This window comes from Castanea sativa, chromosome 9 (assembly GCF_040712315.1).
Source record: "Castanea sativa cultivar Marrone di Chiusa Pesio chromosome 9, ASM4071231v1".
NCBI classification, from domain to species: domain Eukaryota; kingdom Viridiplantae; phylum Streptophyta; class Magnoliopsida; order Fagales; family Fagaceae; genus Castanea; species Castanea sativa.
The window spans coordinates 42,986,558-42,997,413 of record NC_134021.1 but is presented as its reverse complement, the minus strand read 5'-3'; the positions used below and the strand labels follow the sequence as shown (position 1 = coordinate 42,997,413).

At 33.8% G+C, this 10,856-nt stretch overlaps 1 protein-coding gene and 1 pseudogene across 1 annotated transcript; both read left to right on the top strand.

Annotated features, from left to right (window-relative positions):
• The first annotated feature begins 2,629 nt into the window (after window positions 1-2,629).
• LOC142609265 (non-specific lipid-transfer protein 1-like) lies at window positions 2,630-3,138 on the top strand. The gene is made up of 2 exons (XM_075780849.1): window positions 2,630-2,996; window positions 3,129-3,138. The coding sequence occupies exons 1-2, from the start codon at window positions 2,641-2,643 to the stop codon at window positions 3,136-3,138; spliced, it is 366 nt and encodes a 121-aa protein (XP_075636964.1). The 5' UTR covers window positions 2,630-2,640.
• A 2,310-nt stretch (window positions 3,139-5,448) lies between these two features.
• Window positions 5,449-7,130, top strand: LOC142611095 (F-box protein At3g07870-like; annotated as a pseudogene).
• The last annotated feature ends 3,726 nt before the right edge of the window (window positions 7,131-10,856 follow it).

Sequence of the window (10,856 nt, the reverse complement as noted above, 5' to 3'; positions counted from 1 at the left end):
ATAAGCTGCACGCACTCCTTAGACAGAAACAATACCTGCAAAAAGAAAATAAAAGACCCAAAAGAGAGCACCGGTGTGGTGCTGGCCAAAAACCCTCCGAGGGTCAAGTTAGAATCTTTTTCTTAACCCTAGAGTGCTAGAGTTAAGTTCAATATGCGTACCTCGATTTGTGAGAGTTTCGGTGTATTTATAATGGTGTGGGGTTAGCGTCCACGCCCGAATTACGAAGTCCTTTCCTTCTAGGATTAGAACTCTTTCCTTTCGAATACCTTTTATCAAGGCGAAACATGCGGTGCAAGAATTCCTCTTATGCACATTTTATGTGGAGAACAATGAAGGCCACATCAGCCCTAATTACATAACGTGGACCCTTATTTAAAGCTTCTTGAAAATAATTCTGGAAGGTTAATCCCCGTCGTGCTTCCATCCGTCCATCGTGGATCCATCATACTTGGCCATGTTAAATATCGTCAACCTAAAGTAATCGCCTCTATCGGGTCCGTCAAGATCACTTTTATTCCCCTTCATATATATTGGCTCTCTCTCCGTAAAATTGTGTGAGAGAAGTTTTTCTTTAATAGTTCATTGTGCATTTTCATACTACCTCATAATGCCCCTGAACAGGTGACGTATAGATTTGTGCTAGAAAATAAAAAGAAAAGGTAGAGCCAATAGGATAAGTTTGAACTAGATGAACTAATAGGAATTTGTAGTGGGCTGAAATAGATATGTATTTGGGAACCAAAAGGAATTTGCAGTGGATTGTTGGTGGATAAGATAGCAATAACATATGGGGTTGAAGAAGTGAATGAGTGAAATTCAACCTGGCAATGAAGCAGTGAGATTTGCAGTGGGCTGTTGGCGGTGACAAAATGAGCACACAGTGAAGGAGATGGGAGGAGAGGAAGTAGGAAGCATAGAGCAAAGAAAGTTACAGTAGCAGTTGGAGTTCATGAGGGAGTTCTCTCTCTTTTCGATAAAAGAAATTATTTTACACTGTTCATGGCAAAGAAATACACACTTTTTCTAAAACATACATACTCATACCTAACACTCATTTATGTATTTTCCATTTTAAAAGGAATGTTACAAAAATATATTCTCAAACACATTTTTTTACATTATGAGTACCCAAAAGAAGTGTTTTTAGTACACTAAAATACACTTTTCACATTGTTTTGAAAGCCATAACAAAATACTTCTACCAAACGGGTCTCTAAGTTTTTGAAATTAAAATTAATTAAAAAAATTGACACGTCAATTTATCATTTTTTAAAAGTTGATGTGGCATGTTATTTTAAGGTTTTTGTTAGTGGAGTAATGACATAGTATAATTTGGACTCTTTATTTTAGAAAAAGAGTTAAAATTAAAAGAACTCTATATGGTAGAATTCTAGAGGATCTTGATCTATTTCCCTCTCCCTTGTGCTAATGTGTTTGTTTCTCAAAAAAATAAAAAATGACATGTTACTTTAAGTTTAAATATTATAAAGTTTAAAATTGTAGCAGATTTTTGTTTTCTTTATGATATAAATGTTTTTTTTTTTTGAGATACTCTTTATGATTAAATGTAATGTTTACAATATTGAAACTTGAATTTTAAGGTTATCTTTTGAAAATAAATTATATATATATTTTGAGAAACTGAAAATAAATGACATTAGATTGCTAGTGCTGACTTTTTTAATTTTTTGTGCTATTTCTTCTCAAAAAAGGTTTTTGTGCTATTAACTACCATATATATGTGCCAAGTGTTAAGGAGCTCAAGTATGGAATGAAATAAATGCATTTATTAGTATTATATTTATCCTTATTTGTGAGTATTTAATATTTATCCTAATCAATTCCTTTGAATGTTTCAACAATTTTATCTTGCTCCAGGCCACGCTTTGTCTTTCTTGGCCGGCTGTTCATTCATCTCTTTAAAGAGAAATACCAATTTCATATAACATTTGAAATTTCAAGTAGAATAATAGCTATATTTTTGAAAGTTTGAATTCAATATCTAAAAACGCTAGTATTCATTAATCTTTAAAATAGAACCACAAAATCTTATATGAAAGACATGTTAGCCCAACAATGAATGGCAATGCACACTTCGATGCATAGTATGCATTCCTCACATGGCTAAAACAAAATAAATGAACAGTTAATCAAAAACCAAAAAAAAAAAAAAAACTATTACATATTTAAATTAGGCTAAAATAGAATTCTATTTTTTTTTAAAATTGTATGAGTTTTTTATTTAACAGATATTACATTTCCATACATGGTAATATAGAAAGAAAAAAGTTTTTTGTAATCATTTTTTTTATTCGGTCTGTCAATGACAAATTCTTCGATATTGAATCATTGATACGTTTCAAAGATGTTATAAATGGAAGGTGGAGATTTCTTTCCTAGATACATAGAACATAGATAGGTAATAAATCATATACCTTTTTCTTTAAAAAAAGAAAAAAAAAAAGAAATCAATTAATTTACTTTAATGATAGCCATAGGGCCACAAAGGAGTGCCTATAATCCCACGATTCCCACCTCTATAAATAGCGCAGGCACCGTTAGTTTGTAACTCAACAATAGTCTTTCTTTCTTTTTGAGATAAAAGATAGAACAAATAGTCTTTCAATCCAAAAGAGAATGGAGAAGAAAATAATGAGTTGTTTAGTATTAGCCTTTGGGTTGATGATTATTTTGGTACTAAATGCAGGTGCAAGTGCTGCAGATGGCATAACATGCGAGGAGGCTTTAACACAATTGATAACCTGCCAACCATACTTACTTGGTTTTGGCCCAACACCCATCTCTACATGTTGTAAAGGTGCAGAAAATGTATCGCAACAGGCAAACACCACTACAATACGCAGGTCTTTGTGTGAATGTTTAGAAACTGCTGCAGAAGCATTTAAACTTATACCTGAAAGACTAAAACAGCTTCCCCAACTTTGCGAAATCAATGTACCTGTTCCTCTTGATCCCACTGTGGATTGCAACACGTAATCTCTCTCTCTCTCTCTCTCTCTCTCTGTGTAAAAATTAAAGGGTCATAATACATATGAAAAAACATATACCTTTGTAATGAATCTTCTCATGTCTTGATTAATATTTTTGTGTTTGATGATGTGCAGTGTCCCATGATGCTCTATGGAGTTGAAGATGTTAGTGAAATAAACAATGGGGAAGCAAGCACGCAATAAATATAGCAAGTTTTTGTGTTGTAAAACTTATTTGCGCCTCATTTATTTTAATTATTTCTTATATTTGTATCACTTATTGTAATTGAAATGAATAAAAATATTCTTACTTTATTTATCCAATAAAAATGAATGAATGAATGAATCGCTTAATGACTTTTGCAAAGTATTTATTTCTTTCTACTTGTTTAAATTTGACTTAACATCCACACTAATATTGCCGGGTCCACAGTAGAAATTTGAACACACCAAGATTATTTGTTACATCTGTTTTTATTTACTGATTACGTAATTGTATAATATAATCCAACTAGTATGTGATTAATATTTAAAACTACACAAACACAAAGAGTGTCGCACCGGTAATTTCTGAAAAAATTTGACTATTAAAATTCGATCTCTAATGCTTTTATTGATAAAAAGAGAGAGATTAGTCATAACATTCCAAGTTTGATCAAACTATCCATTGACCCAATTGGTCTAAGAGACCCTTCTGTTAAGGAGGGAGCTAGGGGCTCAAGTATTAGCTTAGGAGATTTCTATCCATTAGTATATATGATCCAAAGAAAATCAGTAAGTTGGATGCTTCGGACTTGAAAGGACTACTTGCTCTTTCGATGGCCTGGAAAAGATAGAAAAGTGATCAAAGGTGACTGGAGTTGCCGGCCAAGAACTCTTTGATGGCAAAATTAGTTTTCTCTTTATATTTTCGGAGTTCCAACTTTTTGAGAAATATAAAGCGTACCTTCTTTTGGTCTAAAAGGGCGTTTATATACTGTCCTAAAGACAGTTATCAAACTTGTAACCTTCCCTGGATTTGAGGAGGTGTGAGGGTTCAGGAATCACCCCTTTAACTGTTTAGGAATTACATTTTTCCTCACAAAACGGTCACTGGAAGTTATGCGTGTGATTCAGAGTTGTTATATTCACTTTGGAAATTTTCTCAAGTGTCAAGGGCTCGTCCAGGGAACCTCGTCTAGGGAACCTACAGTCAGGTGCGTCTTGCTCCCAATATAAGGCCGTTCCTTTCTGGACGATCTTTCAGGACGAGGCTGATGGTTCACTTGGATGACATGGCATAGAGTTATAGAATCATCCACGTAAAGCCCTGTCTATGCACTTTACTGCATGGACGGGCTTATTCAGGACGAGGTTCTTGCAACCTTTGTCTACTTGGTTTTTCCACGGACGACCTCTATGGACGAAGCTAGAGTTGTATTTTTATACCCATCAATATATATATATATATATATATATATATATATATATATATATAATCAACTAACTCTTAAAATACTAAATAAATAAAACTAACAAATTAGAAGAAAAAAAAAAATTCAAAATGCAGAATTAGTAAGTCCAAAAATTAGCTTACTTCTTACCTCGACTCTACGGATTGGCTTTAGGTGTAGTTGTAATCAAAAGCTGAGATTAAAAGTTGAAAAAAAAACTTTCAATTTTAACTATTAAATTATATATATTTAAAGAAGACGAAAATCACATTTTTGTCCCTATATTTTCACGCAATTCTCACTTTAATCCCTATATTTTATTTTCACAACTTTTAATCTCTATTTAAAAAAACGTCATCTATTTTAGTCCTTTCCATCAGTGCTCTATCATCAAAGTCCTATATTGCAGACGGAACTATTAAAATAATAATAAAAAATTTTATTTTGGCATTAAAAAATGTCACGTCAGCATTTAAATTAAAAAAATAATTTATTAATTTTAACTAAATAAAAAAAATTAAAAACAGAAATGAAAACCAAAATTACATTAATTGAGATCTAAGCGTGTCTTGAACAAAAACAACAAGAACATAAACCCAGATTTAAGAACACAAAATTAAAATTCAAAAATCACAAACCTAGAAAATAAGAACACAAAATTAACTGAATAATAAAATAGTATAGTAAAACCCATGAATAGTACCAAAAAGTGTAGTGTGATCCATAAATAGTAACAAAAATAAACTGAATAGTAAAATAAGTTGGCAAAAATAATTTTGCCAAACGGACACTTGAGTAGTTTATGGATAATAAAGTCCCTTTTCAATCATCATCTTCACCAAAAAAATTAATTGATGTCTTTGATCTTATGATAAAAAAACATTTACAGGAAACTAATGTCATAGATTGAAACTTGTAACTAACTTTTTAAAAAAAAAAAGAAAAAAAAATTCATCAAAGTAATAAATTTTAAATTATGGGATTTAGAATGAATTTTTCCCCTAAAAAAAAATCATACATCTCTTATCTCTTCAGTCAATACTCAAGACCCAAATTATATTCTCCACTCCACAGACACTTCGTTAGAGCACAAGCTTCGCTCGTCTTGCCTTCGTTGGTTCTTTCTCGCTTTGAAACCGGGGGCAATGTCAGACAGCAAGAAGTCAATTCGATGGGATATTTACCTGATGAGATTCTTTCCCATATTTTCACTTTCCTACCCATCAAATCCATTATCATCTATACCTCTGTCTCTAAAACCCAACTTTCATTTCCACCCATCTCCACCACTCCCACAACAATAACAAAAACAACCTCCTCCTCTTATGGCTCTCACGGAATGACAAGCAAGTCTACACCTTGCATAAAGAAGACGATCTTGATTTCACTGAATACACCAGTTTTGATTCCCCTTTCCATGGTCCACACCTTCAGTACCCCCATCACAATGTCGTCGGTACTTGTAACGGCCTACTCTGCCTTTTCGATGGTTTACCCAATAACGCTAACGAATTATTTCTCTGGAACCCTTGTGTGAGAAAACTTCTACAATTTCCTATTCCCCGCTCAACCTTCAATACAGACGGTTTGTTCCAAGTGTCTTTTGGGTTTGGATTTGATCCAAAAACTAACGATTATAAAGTGGTCAGGATTCTCTCCATATTTGGTAGTGCTTTGGACTTTGTAAATTCTCGACCCGTGGTCGAGGTTTACTCACTCTTCGCTGGTGAATGCTTAGTGCTTCTGCTTCTCTGCCTCCTATATGCGCTATAAGTAGTCTCGGGCTGCCGGCATTTGCCAATGGGGCATTGCATTGGATTGCTGTCACTAATGATAAAAAACCGTTTGTTTTGGTGTTCGATTTGGGGGACGAGTTCTTCCGCCAAATTCTGCTGCCGGAACTTCCAGGGAAGATTGGGTGGACTCGTGTTTCAGTATATGGAAATTCCATTGCTGGGTTTCAAATAACGGTAGGGATTGATCAGATGAGTCAGATCAATATATGGGTGATGAAAGAGTATGGTGTTGCATCGTTGTGGACAAATCACATCAATGTCCAAGTCTGGGAATGCCATGCCCAGTTGGCTTTAGGAGGAATGGTGAGGTTGTATTGGTAAATGAAAGAATGGGGCTCATCTCGTGGAATCCAGATAGCCAAAATGTTAAGAATCTTGAAATTAATGGATCTCGCAAGACTTTTTTTGGTTCTTATGTTGAGAGTCTAGTTTTGCTCAACAAAGCCACCAATAGTGTAGTTACATACTGAGGAAAAACAGAAAATCGGTAGGAGGCTTCTCATGTTTTTATTTATTCTTTTTATGGTTTTTTTTTTTAAAATTTTGTTCTTTATATATACTTGACATTGATCATATTGAGTATTGATTACCTAAATGGCTTTATCTTCAGGATAAATAGCTTATCAAGGTTGTGGTCACTCTTATTATATTGAGATGATAGTTTAGTGCATAGCATGTTTGCTTAAAATTGTTTGTCCTCATTCCAAAATATTTAATATAGTCATTTATTACTTATAAAATAATGCACTTATAGTTCTTAAATTCTTGCAGGACCTCATACAATCATGGTTGGTGACGAGTTCTAAATGAGTAACAAACATTAATTCCACAAAAGAAAAGATTCAACAAAACTCTTTGATGGTGTATAGTTTCTTAGTACTGAATTAGTTTATTATGTCAAAATGGCCTGTAGTTGTTTTATGTTAAACTCCTTTTGTGGCCACACCATTGTAATATTAGTATTTTCGATGATTTGCAATTTGGTTTCACTGTATTCACAGAAATGATTAAGCATTTAATTTTGTTTGCCATGCTTGCATTAAGATGAAGATGCTTGCCAATGCAGTGTGTGTAAACAAGGATATACTGCTCAGTTGTGTTAAATGTCTTGCTGCTCTGTCTACTAGATTTTTGTTATACCTGTCTAATGGGTGTTGGTGACTATTGCATATTACATATCACCCATCTGATAAGAGTCTTGTTGGGATACATTCTAAACAGTAGCATTTGTTCTTTAATTTTATTTTTCTGTTCGTGTGTCTTACATAAAATGTGAATTTTTTTTGATATCCTACAATGATAAAACGAAATGGAATTGATGATCGATCATGCTGAAATTATTCGAAACATTGAATTAAAGACCAGATCCTATGCACATGAAAGGAAGACAAAGATTCACAAGGCTTTCTTTTGGGACTATACATCAGTACAGTTCCTTATAAACAGGGGAGAGGCCCCCAACTTAGTGTGTTCAAAGGTGGGAATTCTTGTCCTTGTTAAAAATAACAATGGTAACTTAAAATTGCATTAGATGGTATCTTTTTGTTGCAAGAGCATAGGCTTTTGACCAAATAGGGAATTAAAGTGGTTGCAAGCATATGCCTAATAAAATCGAGACAAGGCTGTGTGCATGTGTGTGCGCACATGGCTTTGTTTTACCATTTGTGTTAACAATATGATTGATTAAATGGTAAAATTGTGCAATGAAGAAAAATCAGATTTTATTTTTGGTTTTAGAAATTATTTTATGTGATGCAAATTTGAAAAGACATGTTGAAATTTTAATGACTGATACATATTCCATATGGAAAGATTTATGATTCTAATGCATTAAATCATATGTTGACATGTTGCATGAGTATGTAAATCCTTCACCTATCCTAAGCCCAAAAAAAATTCTTGCCAGCAATTTGCTTTCCACTTTTGTATCATGTTTCTTTTAGTAACTGTTCAGATATTAAGTCAATTACTTGTAAATTAAGGCATTTTAATTGAAGCTTCAAGCTTTTGTTCTGTCTTTGTCTCACAAGGAAACTTGTTTCTTCTTCTTCTTCTTCTTCTTTTTTTTCTTTTTTGGGTAGTATTCTTGCTTCTTATTATAGTTAGATGGAAGTGAGAGAATAAAACATATAAGCCTTACTTATCGAAAGGAGTTTCCAGCCTGTAACTTTTATTACTAATTAGGTACTTGCAAAATTACATGCATTTTCACTCCTTATTGGACGTGGGAATGGGATTAAGCCTATTCTCTTTACCTTGGTTGTAACATTTGTAAGCGTATATAAGTTTTTTTTCCCCCGCTCCAGACCTTGTTCCTGTAACACAAATCATTTCATATTGTGTTAGTATATGGAGGTGCTTTTAAAAAAAAAATTAATTTAATTTATTATTTATTGGGTGGTGGAAGAGGGAGTGGTTAATCACATCATTTCAATAGTAGTAATGGGGAGTGAATGGTTAATGGACGTACTGTGAATTGAACCACTTCGATTGACCTTTTACTCTTGATGACGATGACTACAACCTGTAATGTTGTTGTCTCCTTGTGAGTAACACCAATATAGTTATCTGGATGGTTTCTATTTGTCTTTTATCACTGTTATGTTATGTAACTTATGTTTTCTCGTTCTGGTCTTTGATAATTTTGGTTGGAGGGAAATAAATTGTTCAGATGACATTAACAAAAACGTTTGTGGTGCAGATTTCAGAATGTGTTTTACACAATTGACAAGATTCTCATTTCTCAAATATGCCTGGTTGGTTCATATGCTCTAATGGGTTCCCCACAAGTTGTCTTTTTTCCTACTCTTTCTGTTTATATGCAACTTTTGCCCATATGGGATTTATGGGAAATTGAGTTTACCTGAAGATATTGGGGAAAAAAAATACAGATAGAATTTTCTGGCCATGGATGAAAAAAAATTCTGTTGAAAAGCCTCTTCTTCTCAGGAGAGCTGCTGATAGTGTGAAGAAAACACATCACTTTGGGTTATGGGCCAAGTAGACTCTTAAGTTAGTAATACGGCTTATTTTCCTCACATGGTTTCCTCTATTTTCCTCTTCCCAGCACAGTTTGTCAATGAAGTTTTGAGAAATGGACTCAATTGAGCAGTGGAACTGTTTTTGGGATTACAGGTTGGTACTTTGAATAACTTGTTCTTCTCCATTTTCCCACCCTCTACACACCCCCCCCCCCCCACCCCTCCCTAGAAATGGACTCAATTGAGCAGTGGAACTGTTTTTGGGATTACAGGTTGGTACTTTGAATAACTTGTTCTTCTCCATTTTCCCACCCTCTACACCCCCCCCCCCCCCCCCCCCGCCACCCCTCCCCAACATGATTCTTATTTGCTTGGTGGCCACTGGTGTTTCAAACAGCATGAAGTATATTCATGGTTTACAGTGGCCCAGTTTTTGTTATTGCATACCTTTCCATAGCCTATCTCATCATCTCTAGGGAAGAGGAGCTCCATGAGTATGTATATCATTTTTTTCTGTGCTAACCAGTGAATTGAATCTTTGTCTTCCATTTGTATTTTGAGCTTAACCTTTTAATTAAATGGATAGCTTGTTTTGTAATTTAGAACCTTTCTTTGTTGGAGGAAGGCCTCGACAAAACCAAGATTTCGCTTGTGGACTTTCCTTGTTCTTGTATAGTTGTTGTTTCTACTCTTGAGTTTATTGTCCTCTTTGTTTAGTTTTGATAATTTGATGTCTGCTGATAATTGGTTGAATTGCTTTGGAACTGCAATAGATCTACTATAATTGCTTGGGGTTTGAAAGAAAAAACTTACACTTCACCTATTCGCGTACATGCTAATGACAATCTGTTTGAACACTTGGTTCTCATTTTAGAAGATTATGCTGTGTAAGGATCAATAGAGTTGTGCCTCTTTCTAAATCATTTGAGCAAGTTTGTCATAAAAGAATGACTATTTCCTCAACAATATAAAGGGACATTTTGTCCTTTTTGATGTTAGAATTTTCCTTCTTTGTTTTATCTTTTTTCCTATAAATCTTTAGTTCTTTACATTAATATGAAATGTGGAAGTCAAATCAAGCGTTGTGAATGCATGGGTCTGTGCACATTTGTATGTGCTATCACTTCTGATTTGCATCTTAGTGCTTTTTATTAAATAGACTGATTGCTATTTTCTTTTAATTTTTTTTAGTTGACATATACAAGTGCCCTATAGTTTAGATTCCAAACTTACTCTCTGTCTAGAGGCCAAACTTTGCCATGACAATTAGCACTTTCCGTTCACAATGTCATTACTCTTATTCACATTTTATTGCTTCATGATTTCTATTAATTGTATGAGATGGTATTCCAAACCATTTCATGAAATTGACACAATTAAAACGTTAGGGACCAAATTGAGATATGATATAAAAGATAGAGACTAATTTTGTAATTTACTAAAAAAAAAAATCATCAAAGTAATAAAATTTTAAATTATGGGATTTAGAATGAATTTTTCCCCTAAAAAAAGCGTACAATGAATTCCCTTCTCCCCACCCCCCCCCCCCCCAACAAAAAAAAAAAAAAAACTGAACTCGGATTTTTTTATTAAATCAGACAGCAAATTCAACATAGACCAGAGGGATCTCACAACAACCGGCCAGTCAACTAT